Source organism: Pollachius pollachius, assembly GCF_949987615.1.
Source record: "Pollachius pollachius genome assembly, chromosome: 16".
Taxonomy (NCBI): Eukaryota; Metazoa; Chordata; class Actinopteri; order Gadiformes; family Gadidae; genus Pollachius; species Pollachius pollachius.
In genome coordinates this window covers 883,949-900,619 of record NC_136949.1, presented here as the reverse complement: position 1 = coordinate 900,619, position 16,671 = coordinate 883,949, and the positions used below count along the sequence as shown (strand labels likewise).

General features: G+C 50.0%; 1 protein-coding gene across 1 annotated transcript; it reads left to right on the top strand.

Annotated features, from left to right (window-relative positions):
- Positions 1–3,078: 3,078 nt before the first annotated feature.
- On the top strand, positions 3,079–12,678 carry ptchd4 (patched domain containing 4; the record flags this gene model as incomplete). Its single annotated transcript, XM_079753601.1, has 3 exons — positions 3,079–3,645; positions 8,162–8,657; positions 11,009–12,678. 3 exons carry the CDS (start codon positions 3,079–3,081, stop codon positions 12,676–12,678), a joined length of 2,733 nt encoding a protein of 910 aa, XP_079609727.1.
- Positions 12,679–16,671: the final 3,993 nt, after the last annotated feature.

The following is a 16,671-nucleotide window of genomic DNA, read 5'->3' as shown; positions in this document are numbered from 1 at the left end:
ATTGAACCAACACTGAGCTTACATTAAATCTACAACAAGCTAAAACCAACCTAACCTTGAGCTAACATTTGGCTAACATTGGGCTAACATCAGCGTAACTCTATAGATAATTAAGCCCCCGGTTCCCTAGTGGTCTGTCTACGAACGAGGGTTGGAAAGCCAGGCATTATCTGGATGAGAGAGAGAGAGAGAGAGAGAGAGAGAGAGAGAGAGAGAGAGAGAGAGAGAGAGAGAAAGAAAGAAGAAAGGAAGAAAGAAAGAAAGAGAGAGAGAGAGTGAGAGAGACTGAGAGAGAAAGACCAACAGAGAGAGACAGAGACAGAGGAAGACAGAGCGAGAGACAGAGCATGAGGGACAGAATCAGACAGAGACAGCGACAGAGGGATTTTATTCTGAAAACAACAAATAAAGGAGAATTACATATCACACCCGGCTCATATTTATAGAAACCAAAGGATTAAAAAAACACTGCATCAGTTATCTAATTTTAGAACTGTCAGGAAATGGGTCATTTTCCCTTCATCTTGTTCCAGTACTTTTGTTTACACACACACACACACACACACACACACACACACACGTTCAAAGTGATTAAGGAATGTGGGTTATGAGTAAAATTCAGAGCACACACACCTCAGCTCTTAAGCTTCAAAGCTAATTAGTAGAGTCTGGTCTTCATCACAGCTCAGTCTGTCCTTTATCGGTCACAGTCAGCGCTTCATCGGAGTGAAAGCGTTTTCTCCATCACAGTGAAAGACTTCCCTTTATCACAGTAGCAGCAGTCTGGTCTTCTTCACAGCTCAGTCTGTCAGTCAGTTATAGCACCCTAAACTGTGCTAGATCAGTAGGAGACAGATCTATGGTGCTAGATCAGTAGGAGACAGACAGCTATATAGAGCTAGATCAGTAGGAGACAGAGAGCTCTATAGAGCTAGATCAGTAGGAGATAGCTCTATAGAGCTAGATCAGTAGGAGACAGAGAGCTTTATAGAGCTAGATCAGTAGGAGATAGCTCTATAGAGCTAGATCAGTAGGGATAGCTCTATAGACCTAGATCAGTAGGAGACAGAGAGCTCTATAGAGCTAGATCAGTAGGAGATAGCTCTATAGAGCTAGATCAGTAGGAGACAGAGAGCTCTATAGAGCTAGATCAGTAGGAGACAGAGCGATGGTTCTAAATCAGTAGGAGACGGTTCTATGGTGCTAAATCAGAGCTCTGCGGTTCTCGATCAGCGCTCTATAGAGCTAGATCAGTAGGAGACAGAGCCCTTTGATGCTGAATCAGAGCTCTACGTTCTAGATCAGTAAGATCTGCTGAAAGCGTGCCTTGGCGTGCATTCAGAGTCTAAATGAAAGTGATAACGGGAGTCTGCGGAGTTCATGTTGTCACGATGCAGAAGAACTCTGAGGTCTCAGCCCAGAGGACACGCCCACATTACATCATCACATTACCCCTGCGTTCCAAGGAGCGGAGCCTGTTTTAAGATAACATGTTAACATGTTACAGCTGGATGAGTTAATATCATGAAGCGTGTGTCTGATAGTTAAACTGGACCTTTAATAGAGGGGAGATGTTATTAATATTGGTAGTAGTATTCTTTGGGTATTGACAAAAACCCAATTATTTATATATATATATATATATATATATATATATATATATATACACAAATAAAAACAATATAAAGAAATTGTATATTTTCCTCTCTAGTTAAAACATAAGCTATAGTTGGCGGCTGTAGTGTTTTTGAGCATTTTTATATTTAATATTGTTGAGCACTGTTAATTATTATTACTTTTTTAACATATACATTCATTCACAAGTTTGTATTGTTTAGCCAATAAAGGCTATAGTGTCTTTAATAGGTATTTTTAGCATTAGTCTAGGTATTAACCTTCTGCTTTTCTAATTCCCTATTTTTAGCCAAGGTGGGGATTAAACCTGTGGTGACGTTACTGTGGAGGGTGAAGTGTATTTGACGCTCTCCATTAAAAAGATGGACTTCAATGTCAAGAGAGGACTCAGACTGAAGCACACTTTACATTCAACTTAAAGCATCCCCTCTACAGGGCTCCTGAATACTCCTCTCCTCCATCTCCTCTCCTCCTATCCATTACCTCCTCCTCTCCTCTCCTCAGTCTCCTCTCCTCCATCTCCTCTCCTCCTATCCATTACCTCCTCCTCTCCTCTCCTCAGTCTCCTCTTCTCCATCTCCTCTTCATCCATCTTCTCTAATCCTCCTCCCTCCTCTCTCCTCCCCCCTCCTGCCTCCAGGGGGCGGGAACATCTGCTGGATGAAAACACCCCGTCATCACATGACATTGAGCGTCCACGTCTCGCGGGGCTACAATAAAACACTTTATCAGCAAACACTCAATGACAGGGGGGGGGGGGGGGGGGCTAAGGGCTTAGCCGTGTCCGCGGGCTGTGCGCGCGTCCCCTTGAGAACACATCATCCCCAACACCGGTCCGGCACAGTCCGAGTCCTCGCGCAGCAGGTACCGAGTCGGGTCGTCCGGTGAGATCTGTCATCCATTCATGATGCGGATCCCCGCCAACTCCATCCCGCCGTCCTGCAGCGCGGGAATATTTCACAACTCTCCCGCCGCTGCACGAGCGCTGGACCAAAAATAACCAGCAGCCTCCTCCTCCTCCTCCTCCCGATCCCTCCCCCCCCCCCCCCCTCCCCTGTCTCCTCCCACCACATGGACTCGGTTAAACACAGAAACCAGTCGCGGTACCGCGAGTGTGGCTGCGCGTGTGCACCAGTGTGGAGGCGAGCCGACGCACGCATGCAGAGCCCAGCGTCGCGAGGCGGCAGCAGCGGGAGTACCGGAGGCGGGATGGCCCGTCGCGAGCCCCACACGGTCCGCTCCCGTCGACTGACGCCGCATCAAACCCCTCCGTCCGTCGCGTGCGCCCATCTTTCCTCCGCGAATTGCTGCATTGCTGTGTTCCAGGTGTAGCGGCATGCGTGTGTGCGTGTGTGCGCGCGCGCATGTGTGCACGTAGCGGCTGCTGTGCGCGTGCGTGTCTGCGTGTGTGTTGGCTCGGCGCGAGGCGGATGAGGCGCGTGGATGCTGGGTCGGAGGAGAATGCTGCGGCAGGTCCTCCACAGAGGGCTGAAGGCGTCGTTCTACTGGCTCGGCCTGTTTGTCAGCAGGCACCCCGTGTTCTTCCTCACCGTGCCCGCCGTGCTCACCATCATCTTCGGCTTCACGGTGCTCAGCCGCTTCGAGCCCGAGACCGACCTGGAGGCGCTCGTGGCGCCCACCCACAGCCTGGCCAAGATCGAGCGCAGCCTGGCCAACAGCCTGTTCCCCATCGACCAGTCCAAGCACAAGCTGTACTCGGACCTGCACACCCCGGGGCGCTACGGCCGGCTCATCCTGCTGGCCCGGGCCGGGGGCAACGTGCTGGAGCTGGCCCGGGAGGTGCTGCTCGTGCACCAGCAGGTGCTGGATCTGCAGGTCAACTATAAGGGCTTCAACTACACCTTCGCCCACCTGTGCGTGCTCAGCCACCGGGACAAGAGCTGCCTGCGGGACGACATCGTCACGGTGCTGGAGGACATCCGGTCTGCGGTGCTGGCCAACAGCTCGGTGCACAAGGTGCCGCTCGCATACCCCAACACCACGCTCAAGGTGAGGACGACCACCGGGAGGGAGACGGTACCCGTACCCCGCTCTGCACCCGGTTAAACCGGCGGCGCCGCGCGGGCCGCACGCTAACACGTTAGAGAGGCTTTTTTTTTTATTCCAACCGTGCGTCTGGCTGACGTCACCGCCGCCGCGAACGCGGGAGCGAGTGAGTGAGTGAATAATGAGAGAAATGCTGCTGCTGCTGCAGCGGTTGGCTAAGGGCTGTCTTTGTGAATGAACGGGGTTCGTGTGTGTGTGTGTGTGTGTGTGTGTGTGTCTGTGTGTGTGTGTGTGTGTATGTGTGTGTGTCTTGGCTGCAGCACCGGAGCGTTCCGTGCGAGGGTTATGGAACGGTCGGTCGGTCGGTTTGTTCTTAAACAACCGGTGGGAGCGAGCGGGGTGAGGGGGGGAGAGAGACTGAGGGCCCCATGCAGCGAGTCTCCAGCGGGACTCCGTGTGAGGCTGGCGCAGTGGGGGCGGGGGGGGGGGGGGGGGGGGGAAGCTCATTCTCCGCCGTTTAAACCGAACCGGAGAAGCGATAGAACATCTTGCTCTCTCTCTTTCTCCCTCTCTCATGAATAATGTCATGGTCTGTTCGGAACATAACGGTCTACAGATAAGGTTGGTTTGTTGGTCTGTGAGCCGCAGATCAAAGTTGTACTGCAGTACAGAGACGGTTGTGAGTTCATGTTTCATATTTTATAACACACACGTCACTTTATGTATATTTTAATGAGCAGAGATGAGTACTCCCGTGTGTACTGGGTAGTACTTTACTAGTTAATGTGCAGATAGTGAAAGGATGGGGAGAAGCCATTTAAATATAACAGTGTGGAGTAGCTGTCATCTCTATCTCCAGTAGTTTTTCTTCTCTATCTCTGGTAGTTTGTCATCTTTATCGCTGGTAGTTTGCCATCTCTATCTCTAGTAGTTTGTCCTCTTTCTCTCTAGTAGTTTGTCATCAGTATCTATCTCTGGTAGTTTGTCATCTCTATTTCTGGTAGTTTGTCATCATTATCTATCTCTGGTAGTTTGTCATCTCTATGGTAGTTTGTCTTCTCTATCTCTCTAGTAGTCTGTCACCTCTATCTCTAGTAGTTTGTCATCTCTATCTCTAGTTGTCTTTCATCTCTATCTTTAGTAGTTTGTCATCTCTATCTCTGGTAGTTTGTCATCTCTATCTCTGGTAGTTTCTTTGTCACCTCTATCTCTAATAGTTTGTCATCTCTATCTTTGTTAGTTTGTCATCTCTATCTCTAGTTGTTGGTCATCTCTATGGTAGTTTGTCATCTCTATCTATATCTAGTAGTTTCTCATTTCTATCACTAGTAGTTTGGGTTCTTCATATCTATTAGTTTGTCATCTCTATCTCTTGTAGTTTGTCTTCTCTATCTCTCGTTGTCTAATCTCTTTACTAGTCCTTTCATAAATGTGTTCAATGTGTTTTGGATATAATACCCAGAAGGCAAGCACAAAGCCACTATATTAATACAAATATATCTTCAATTTAATTTCATAATGGAGCTACATCTTAAACTCTGTCACCATTCACAGAGACACTGTCTACCAGACTTTCAGGTATCCTGTGTAATATATCGACACAAACGCAACATAATGATTTAGTTTCATGATACCCTGCAGCATTCAAATCTCATTCAATTCAGTTTGAGTGTAATTCAAACTAACGGCCAGAGAAATACCAGAGGGGCCTTATTTGATAACTAAACAGCTGCTCTCACGCTATAAAGCCAATAAGCCATACTTTAATTTCATTCATAAAGTACTTAAACCTAAACACGGTATTAAACCTCAGTCAGACACTTTAAACTGTATTTTAGGTTATATTACATATACACTGTGTATGGATATACTGTGCTGAGTAGGACTGAGTTAGCTTGATGACGCCATCTTATGCTAGCACCGTAGCATAGCAATATATCATCTCACAGCAGTCTAGCCATACATCAGAACAATATTAACCCAAATATGAGCACAGCAAGGAAGTTCATTAAGATATTGCTTGGCACCGCGTATCCCAGAATATGCATCACCGTTGCCAACAAATATTCATAGAAGTGTATTTATAGAGCAATGTTAAGTATTACAGAAGTACTTGTATATTTATATACCATGTGGTCAGGTGGGTGGGGATGGGGGAGGGGGGGAGGGTTGACCGTGATTGGACGTCACCAGGCAGTTCAGCAAAGTCACGCGGAGGTCGCGGCGTGCTTTATGACCTCATAAATCATAACCCTATTGGCAGAGCCTCATCTCCATGACGACGGGAGGCGGAGGCACCCTATTGGAGGAAGAGAATGTGAATGAGTCACGACGGTTGAGTGATTTAGCAAGCGGTGCACGAATTTTCCTCTGATTAGCGTCTGTGTGTATTTAGCATGTATAGCATGTAATGCTAACATTGGAGCATTGCTAATTGCCAACTTCTGATGTTTTAGAGTTGATCAAGGAGAATATCTTATCTGCAACAACATTTTATCCCTTTAAAACTCTAAAACCATTATATAACATACACTACTTAGATACTTTAAGTGTGCTGTACTGTGTACTATGTATGTACTGTACCATGTAGATTCTTACACATTTAGTTAATTCAGCGCTAGCGATGAGATGATGAGGAACCCATCAGCTAGTGGGCGGAGTTACGTTATGATGCACTGTGTTCATTGGGTGGTGTCTAACGGCATTATTTAAATTTGAGAACTAAGGCCTTCCAGCTCCAGCTCCAGAGCCCATTGTGAAAGTCCTTTAGATTAATCTGAAATTCAACCAATTACACGACGGCAACGAGAGCCTGAGCCGTCTGTGATCCCCAAGCAATTACCGGCGATTACGTTACAAACACTCTGCTCGGAAACAATACATTCACACAGCTGTGTTGTGTTGTGTTCGCCAGAGGAATACACACAAATACAGCCTTAACCATCCAGAGTTAGCTCCACATTAGCCCAATGTAACTCTCATTATAGCCTAGCATAAGCCTGGGTGTTAGCATGGCAATAGTGTGGCATTAGCCTTGATGTTAGCCTATCGCTTCCCAGGAGGTTAGCCTGGAAGTTAGCAGGGCATAAGCCTTGAAGTCAGACAAGCGCTTCCCGGGAGGTTAGCCTGGAAGTTAGCAGGGCATAAGCCTTGACGTCAGCCAAGCGCTTCCCGGGAGGTTAGCCTAGACGTTAGCATGGCGTTAGCGAGAGGACAGACGCTTCGCGGGAGAAGTAGAACAAACTTTATTGAACTTTCCTGAAGTCTTAACCTTCGTGACCTTAATGACATTAGTACATTTTCATTTTACATTTAGGGCACAGATTACATTTGTCAGAAGAAAGACAAACGGGGGGAGGGTATACAGAGTCTAGTCTGGTTCAGAGTCTGAACAAGTGAGTCTTGAGTCTTTTGCGGACACAGGTGACATTACACCTGTTCACCTGTAACCACCTGTATAAAATAGCATTTGACCAGAAGTTTAAAGACCTGGTGGCGTCCCGGGTTAAAGCTCAAACCATATAGGCACAGTCCTGAACGCAGCAACCCGGGTTCAAATCCTGCCCGTGATCATTTGGTGGATGTCCTCTCCTGTCCTGTCTCCCATACCTTCCACTCTATCTCTCTCTATAATAAAGCATAAAAAATGCAAAAAAATAAAACATATAAAGACCTCTCATAAACTATCTATAAGAGTAGCTCAAAGAGCAGCAACTGTAGCAGGACTACAACAACAACTACCTCTGAACTACAACTCCCAGCCACCCAGTTTCACTGCTAGTGCAACCTGAGATATTTCTCTATGCTCAACGAGGAGTGAGGAGAGGTGGGAGAGAGGGGAATCATCAGACGTCAGGACCTCCTCTTGTGAGGAGACAGATGCTCTGCTGATGAGACGACCTCATTATACCGATCCTGCATAACATCCTACCGCTTCTGCCGCTCCTCACTTGCTCAAAAACACACACACACACCCCTCAATCCAGGAGGACACATTGAAGGCATCACTTCTCAAAACTATCATTAAAACCATGAAATCATATAAACCATGACATCATTAAAGCAACGACATCACTCCTCAAACCATGACATCATTAAAACCATGTCATCATTAAAACCATGACATCAGTCCTCAAACCATGACATCATTAAAAACACAACATCATTAAAAAATGACATCATTAAAACCATGACATCACTCCTCACAATCTCACTTGACTGCTTAAGCGCTGCTGTTGTAGCGCACCCAATGGGCTATCTAACTAGCAGCTAGCCTCAGCGGCGGGCTAGCTAAATAGCTGCTAGCCTCAGCGGCGGGCTAGCTAAATAGCTGCTAGCCTCAGCTGCGGCTAGCTACAGCTAACGGTGTCGTCTGTTTCAAAGAGTGGAGAGGAAGAGGAGTGTGAGGAGAGGTGGGAGTGAGGAGCGGGCAGGTCCTCCTCTGATGAGGTTCAGATGTTCTGCTGGTGTGTTGTACCGCCACTAACTCCGCCCCCCGCCCCCTTCCCCTCCCCCGCAGACCGGCCGCGTGTCCTTCATCGGCCACCAGCTGGGGGGCGTGTCCTTCTCGCCCAACAGCCGCGACCAGCAGGTGAAGTTTGCGCGCGCCGTCCAGATCACCTACTACCTCCGCAACCATGGCCCGCCCGTGCAGGACGCCATCGCCGAGCGCTGGGAGAGTGAGTTCTGCGCCCTGGTGCGGCGCCTGGCCCGCCTGCCGCCCCCCCACGCCACCGACCAGCTGCAGGTGCAGTCGCTCACCTCAGGGAGCCTGTGGCGGGACTTCCACCGCACCGGCGTGCTGGCCAAGGGGGAGGTGCTGGTGAGCCTGGGGCTGGTGCTGCTAGCCGCCACCGTGTCCTCCTCCATGCGGGACTGCCTCCGGGGGAAGCCCTTCCTGGGGCTGCTGGGCGTGCTGACCATCTGCATCGCCAGCGTCACCGCCGCCGGCATCTTCGTCATCTCCGACGGGAAGTTCAACGCCACGCTGCTGGGGGTCCCCTTCTTCGCCATGGGTGAGTCAGGGAGGGTGTGTGTAGGTGTGTGGGTCTGTGAAGGGGTGTGTGTGTGTTTGTGTTGGGGTGTGGTGTGTGTGTGTGTGTGAAGGTATGTGCACGCGTGCGTGTGTACACTAATTATCTGGCTGTGTTTCCTGCGAGCGTGATCACAGCGCCACGTGGTCATCATCGTCCGTTACTATGACAACCAGGCACGTTGTTAGCATGTTGGGGCGGTAGCCGAGGGTTGTCTTGACGATGGTGACCGTAGTAAGGTCTGGGAGGAAGAAGGTCAGACTCAAAGTGGAACTGACAACACCGGTCTCCAGTGGCAACGGGCTGACACCGCGACAGGGGGGGGAGGGGGGCTGGGGGATCACCATGGTAACGGTCGACGAGGGTACCAAGAGGTTAAAGGTGGCGACGGCGAATCATCACAGTTCAGTAGCGGGCCCGTGTCCGTGGCGACGGCGAATCATGACAGACAGTTCAATAGCATGCTGGTTTCCATGGCGACGCTGAATAATGACAGCTCAGCGGCACGCCTGTCTCCATGGGGACGGCGAATCATGACAGCTCAAGTAGCGTGCTGGTCTCCGCGGCGACAAGGAACAACCCTCAGAAGCTCCCTGGGAGGGGTTCCTTCGAGGGGGGGGGGATTCATGATTGAAGGATGGGGATTAGTACCATGGCTGGGGAGAGCCCAGATCAGACTGACGGACAGCTAGGAGTCTACCGTAGAGGAACACACTGTCTACCCAAAGAGGGTAGACAGTACAGAGACAGGTCATTAAGGAGCAGGTAGGGGTTAGACAGTACAGAGACAGGTCATTACGGAGCAGGTAGGGGTTAGACAGTACAGAGACAGGTCATTAAGGAGAAGGGAGGGTTAGACAGTACAGAGACAGGTCATTAAGGAGCAGGTAGGGGTTAGACAGTACAGAGACAGGTCATTAAGGAGCAGGTAGGGGTTAGACATTACAGAGACAGGCCATTAAGGAGCAGGTAGGGGTTAGACAGTACAGAGACAGGTCATTAAGGAGCAGGTAGGGGTTAGACAGTACAGAGACAGCTCCTTTAGTGGGTTAGACAGTATACACTCTAACACGCATACACACTCTGCTGTACGAGGGGGCGGTGTGTGTGTGTGTTAGTGTGTGTGTGTTTGTGTTTTTCTCTCTCCATTTCATTCTGCCATCACCAGCTGCTCTTTTCTATACTTTCCCAAATAAAGGAAAGAAAATGTTGCTTCATTGAATGTTGCAATATTGATCATTGACGAACAAAGCCAAGCATTCATTTCATACGTCTGTCTCCTTCTCTCTCTCTCTCTGCCAATCAGCTGACAGCCTAATACAACTAAAAGCTTTCCACTCGTTATATTGGCCTAATCTATTTATTGGCCTTTAGAGTTGATTAACTCATTAACTTATCTACTTCCTTCCCTTACCTTTATAGTTAATTCACTTTGTACATCCAGGAAATTAACAACAGTGTAGCAGAGGGTAGAAGCTATGGAATATTTTTGTAAGTGTAAGGATACCCTGCCTGGAAACATGTGAACTCTGATTCTGACAATTGAATGTTGTCAGTTGTCTGTTAGTTTATTGGGTTGTGAACTCACATCCCGATCTTTACAGACAATGTCCAAACCCAGAGAAACCTGTAGTTGAATCCCGGTAACAGCTCTTTACACACACGTTAAATACGCCCTTTAACCCAGAACATCCTAGGAAACTTGCAGAAACAGAAATCCAGTAGAGAACTCATCTATTGTAGATTAGATGTACCTGACCATCGGTCCAGTGTTCTACGATGTGCTGCCTTGACCAGAGGCTCAGGCCAGCAGCCAGGCTAATGCAGAGCTCCACTCACATCGACTTCCCTCGGGCGGTCGTTTCATCATCCCCCCGATCGATAGCGTTTCCCATACATTGACTACTTTTTAAAAAGTCAGTAATATGTCATTTCATTGTAGAGCTACATTCAACACATTAATTCACTCTCTCTAGCTGACCCAATGACAGAGGGCCGTCTCTTAATCCCCCCCCTCTCTGTGAAGACTCAGAAGGAACGTTGTTTGATTCTTTTACAGTGACCATTGTAGCGGATAGGCATTCCAAATTAGCCACGAGGGACTGAACGTGTGAGAAGACACTATACATGACGCGCATAGCCAAAATAACTCTGTTCCACTTCTTGGATACGTTTGATCCTTTATTCTTTCTTAGGTCACGGTCACACCTTTTGACTGAAACTGTGTACGAGCGTGACCTAATATGGTCACTGTAAAATAATCCAACAACGTTCCTTCCGAGTGTGCAAGGAACCCCTAACGACCTCTGACCTCCGACCTCCCTGTGTTCCAGGTCACGGGACTAAAGGCGTGTTCGAGTTGCTGGCGGGCTGGAGGCGGACCCGGGAGAACCTGCCCTTCAAGGAGCGCGTGGCGGACGCCTTCGCCGACGTGATGGTGTGCTACACCATGACCAGCTCGCTCTACATCATCACCTTCGGCATGGGCGCCAGCCCCTTCACCAACATCGAGTCCGTGAAGATCTTCTGCCAGAGCATGTGCGTGGCCGTCCTGGTCAACTACTTCTACGTCTTCTCCTTCTACGGCTCCTGCCTGGTGTTCGCTGGCCAGCTGGAGCAGAACCGCTACCACAGCGTGTTCTGCTGCAAGATCCCGTCGGTGGAGTACCTGGCCCGCCAGCCCACCTGGTTCAAGACCATGATGAGCGACGGCCACGATCTGTCCACGCACCACGACAGCGTTCCCTACCAGAACCACTTCATCCAGCACTTCCTGCGGGAGCACTACACCGAGTGGATCACCAACACCTACGTCAAGCCCTTCGTGGTCATCCTGTACCTCATCTACGCCTCCTTCTCCTTCATGGGCTGTTTGCAGATCAGCGACGGCTCCAACGTGGTCAACCTGCTGGCCAGTAACTCGCCCAGCGTCTCGTACGCGCTGACGCAGCAGAAGTACTTCAGCAACTACAGCCCCGTCATCGGCTTCTACATCTACGAGCCCATCGAGTACTGGAACTCCACAGTGCAGGAGCACCTAAAGACGCTGAGCAACGGCTTCAACAAGATCTCCTGGATGGACAACTTCTACCACTACCTGCGCGTGGCCAACGTCAGCGCGTCCACCAAGAACGAGTTCATCCACATCCTCAAGGGCTCCTTCCTGCGCAGCCCGGAGTACCAGCACTTCACAGAGGACATCATCTTCTCCAAGAACCGCGAGAGCGACGAGTACGACATCATCGCCTCACGCATGTACTTGGTGGCGCGGACCGCGGAGAAGAAGCGCGAGGAGGTGGTGGAGCTGCTGGAGAAGCTGCGACCGCTGATGCTCATCAACAGCATCAAGTTCATCGCCTTCAACCCCACCTTCGTGTTCATGGACCGCTACAGCTCCTCCGTCATCTCGCCCATCCTCACCTCAGGGTTCAGCGTGCTCACCATCCTCATCCTCACCTTCTTCCTGGTCATCAACCCGCTGGGGAACCTGTGGCTGATCCTCACCGTGACCTCGGTGGAGCTGGGCGTCCTGGGCCTGATGACGCTGTGGAACGTGGGCATGGACGGCATCTCCATCCTGTGCCTTATTTATACTCTCAACTTCGCCGTGGACCACTGTGCGCCGCACCTGTACACCTTCGTCCTGGCCACCGAGCACACGCGGACGCAGTGCATCAAGCTGGCGCTGGAGGAGCACGGCGCGGCCATCCTGCAGAACGCGTCCTGCTTCGTGATCGGGATGGTGCCGCTGGTGTTTGTGCCTTCCAACCTGACCTACACGCTGTTCAAGTGCTCCCTGCTGACGGCCGGCTGCACCGTGCTGCACTGCTTCGTCATCCTGCCCGTCTTCCTCACCTTCTTCCCGCCGTCCAAGAAGAGGCACAAGAAGAAGAAAAGAGCCAAACGGAAGGAGCGGGAGAGGGAGCGCGAGAGGGAGCGGGAGAGGGAGGAGATCGAGTGCATCGAAGTGCGGGAAAACCCTGATCACGTGACCAACGTCTGATCTTGTCAAGCGGGCGAGGGATCCGTCAGTGATCGGGAAGGCTGAGAGGCGTTGGCCCCTCCCAGGGCCCGGAAACGTCCCATGACGTCACAGGGGCGGGCACCACTGTGGGCCCCCAGGCAATAGGAGTCAGGCTGGTCAAAGCGAGGGGCCTCATTGGCCAGTCCTTCGGTACAGAGGGTGCATCTCATTGGCACAAACCTCCGACTTGCTCGCGGTTCACAGGCTGAAGACCGAGCGACGATCCACATGGAAATATTAGCTTCAGCATCGTAGAAAACAAAAACATATGTTAAACCAAATAATCACAAGCAATTCATAGCCAGCCTCTGACAGAACGACGGTCAGACACGCCTCCGAAGGGGACGGACAGCCTCGTCAAACTCTTCCTCAGACATCGATAGAGGATACCATCTTGTTGTGGAAGGTGATGCTAAAGCCTGTGATGGAGGAGAGAGCGGCACACACCAACCCGCCCATGTCAGTGCTAGGTCCAGGGGTCACTTTTGGTTTTCCAAAGAGAGACGGTGTGGGTGAGCTCCCTTCGCAGGCCACCAGCGAGGGGGAAGCGGTGTCTGTTATTCAGGGCATGGAGTGGAGTCTCCAGACGAGGAACACCGCCGTGTCCCCCGAGGTGGAAGGGAACAGCCGGCTGGTTCTGTCACACGATAAACGCATGACCTACCTAGATGAACATATAACCCTTTGTGTTTCCCCGCTGGGTTCCCTGTCAGGATCAGCTCTGTTGTGACCGGTGAGAGGACTGGACTCTTCGTCTCCTGAGACGAGCGGCGGGATGTCTGAGCGCATGAACGTTAGCCTCCTCCCGGACTGGCTCTGACCTGAACTCATGAAGGACTGCGTGGATAACCTGAAGAAGCTGGCTTCAGCAGAGAGACTCATTGACGGACATTAGTGCCAACTGTGTAGGATTTCTGTGACCATTTGTGCATCCATTCATTATGCAGAATGATTTCAAACCAAACCTTGATCTAAAATCATCATTAAGGGGGGTGAACTGTTCACACCAGGGGGGACAACGCACGGGGCAAGCAGCAGCCATTAGGATCCCATTGTAAAATTGGTTAAGGTCTAGAGGCTCATAAAACGAAAAATATGGCGAACCAGCTTGTTGCTAGCTCCTAGTTAGCATATAGCTAGCTTCTCCATCTTAAGTTTGAAACACTGTATCCCAGCATCCAGTGCTCCTCATTATAAGTGACCAAAGCAGTCCTAGATGGAGTCCCCGCCCTAGAGGGTTAACAGTATAAGCAAGGACAGCTGACGGCGGATAAGACAGTAAAGGCTGCTCAGTGGCGGTGCCCGGCAGATAGCGACACAGAGCTGACGTCTGGAGAGCTCCGCTGGGAGACGACGATAGTGGTGATCAGATTGGTGGGGCAGGGTCTGTCCTGGACCTCCCTATTGGTCAGTGGGGATGGGGAGGGGCGGAGCTGACATGTCAGAGCTGGGGGGGCGGAGCTTTGGACTGAATCTCAGTGGAGAGCAAATGAAAGGGGTTCATTCCGTCCTGATAGGAACGGTTTAGGGGATCACTGCCCAGATGAGAGGAACCATCTCTTCCCATTGTGGTCCACTGAAGCAGGAGGCATCTCAGTCTTTAGATAGGTTGAGACAGCGGTTCTGTCCACAGCACTCCCTCATCCCGTACAGATTCTGTTTCCGACGTTGGAGATGTCCTAGCATTCTCCAGCCCAAATAGACCAGATGCTCTCTATAGAGGAGGCTAGGCTAAGATAGGCTAGGCTAAGCTAAGATCAGCTAGGCCAAAATAGGCTAGGCTAGGACAAGATAGGCCTGGCTAGGCTAGGCCAAGATAGGCTAGGCTAGGCTACACCATGATAGGCTAGGCTAGGCTAGAGCATCACGTAGACCCCTGCCAAGTATGTACAGCGAGAAGGCATGACAAATCTCAATTAAAAGGAAAGACGTGCGAAGGTACCAGCTAATGTACTTTGCCCTAAGTGGACTGTGTATGCATGGCACTGTATCGTATGTATGCATGTATTTGAGTTTTTTGTACGGAGTCTGCGTATTTCCTTGGTTCCTTGCTACGGTGTAGTGACCTATATCTGTTGTTTTGATGCATACCCTGTAACACCACATGTATGTTCCACGACAAAGCCAGAGCACTCTCCCGTGTATTATAAATGTACATTATTCTTTTATATATTTTCTAAGAAAAACTCCAAATTATAACGTTTTCTATCACATAGTTTTCTTACAAAAAGCAATAAAAAAACAGAGCCAGTTGAGCACAGTAGGCCAGTAATAAAGAGTGGACTGTGAACATTAAATTCAAGATGGTCGCCTTGCACACCCCGTGTCCCTTTGTTGACGTTGAGGACAGAGAACGTTTGGATTCTCACGTCTTTTATTTATGTCTCTATTTAACTCGTTCTCCGACTGCCACCCGGTCGGTATAATACAGGGAAATACTTCACAGCCTCTTTTTTAACCAGACGTGTAAATCAGGCTTGGTGATCGTTTTTATTGGCGGAAGGCTGCAGAACTATAAATATCAATAAAATATACATTTTGAAGTCTTTAAGAGTGTAAGCAAAGCGTTGATATCGTCACAGCTCTGTACTGTCCTGTTCCTCATGAGCAGGTCTGCTCTCCTCCTCCACCTCCACCTCCTCCACCTCTCTCCTCCACCTCCTCCCTCCTCATGGAGGACCCCTCAGTTCCCAGTACCCCAGCCATGGAAGACCATGGTGGTGGTGGTTTGGGTGGGGGTTGTATGGCTCTGGAGTCACATGGTCCTCCTGGGTTCTCCTACCCATGTGGAGCAGGAGGAACCCAGTGGATTAAGTCGTACTCTCAGACGCGGAACATCCTGAGATGCCCTGGGTCATGTTCCACGGTCCCTCTTCTGGTTCTAATGTTCTCCCCCCCCCCCCCTCCCCTCCCCCCAGTCCACAGAAGTGTCCACCAAATCAACATCTCAGATGTAGAAGCGGGCCGGAACTGAAGCTGAAGGATTTTTATTTTGGGAGCCAGGAGCTTTCCACCACGGCCCATTCATGCGCAGGAAGGTTTTCCATGCAACTGTAAAAATAAAAGCCCCCTGGACAATACATTTAGGCAATTCCCGCATGGTGTGTTGAATAACCTGCTCCATAACAACAGCCCGGAGGAAAGTTTTACAGAGATATTGTTTCCCATCTCTCCTGCACGTCCGCCAGCCAGCGGAGAGGAGCCATCGCTCACTGTCTCCCTCTAGCGGCAGCACCAGGTAATGAACGTAACTAACATCAGTGGAGGTAACGGGAAGGCCCGCCGAACGACTTCGGCTCCGTCGTGTTTCTGTCTCCAATGCAATATTACCTCCCTCTCTCTTTGATTCCTCTGTATTAAATACAAATGAGAAAATCATTTGTTCTTCGTTGAAACATAAAAATATACAAATATATATACTCTGAGCCTTCTCTTCCTCCGCCCATGTTGAGATACTTTTGAAATAGTATTTTATCTTAACCATCTATGTGAGCCTGATATCAGAGATTATTTTGAGAGGTTTATTGGGATGTTAATGAGGATGCGTCAGTGTGTCACAGTAATACAGATCTGTCCCAGCGTTTTGTGTTGACATTCCATCTGCTCTCTATGAAAACCATAAAGCTGGGTTTGGATGGAAGAGTTAAGGTAGCAGGTTTAGCTGACAGTCTTTAGCTAGTAGGTTTAGCGAGCAGGATTAACCAGCGATGATTAGTTAGCATGTTTAGCTGCCGCTGTCTTATTAATAGGTAGGCTATAGTTGGCGGTGTTAAGCTAGCAGGTTTTACTGGCAGTGTTTAAGTCGTGTTGTAGGACCAACGTACACCTTCCTCGATTGGCTTACTCAGATCAGGAAAGGATTCCGGAGGTTGTGAGGTCACAGGTTCGGGCAGGGTGTGTGTGTGTGTGTGTGTGTGTGTGTGTGTGTGGGGGGGGGGGGGGGGGGGGGGGGGGGGGGGCGGTTGCGTTACT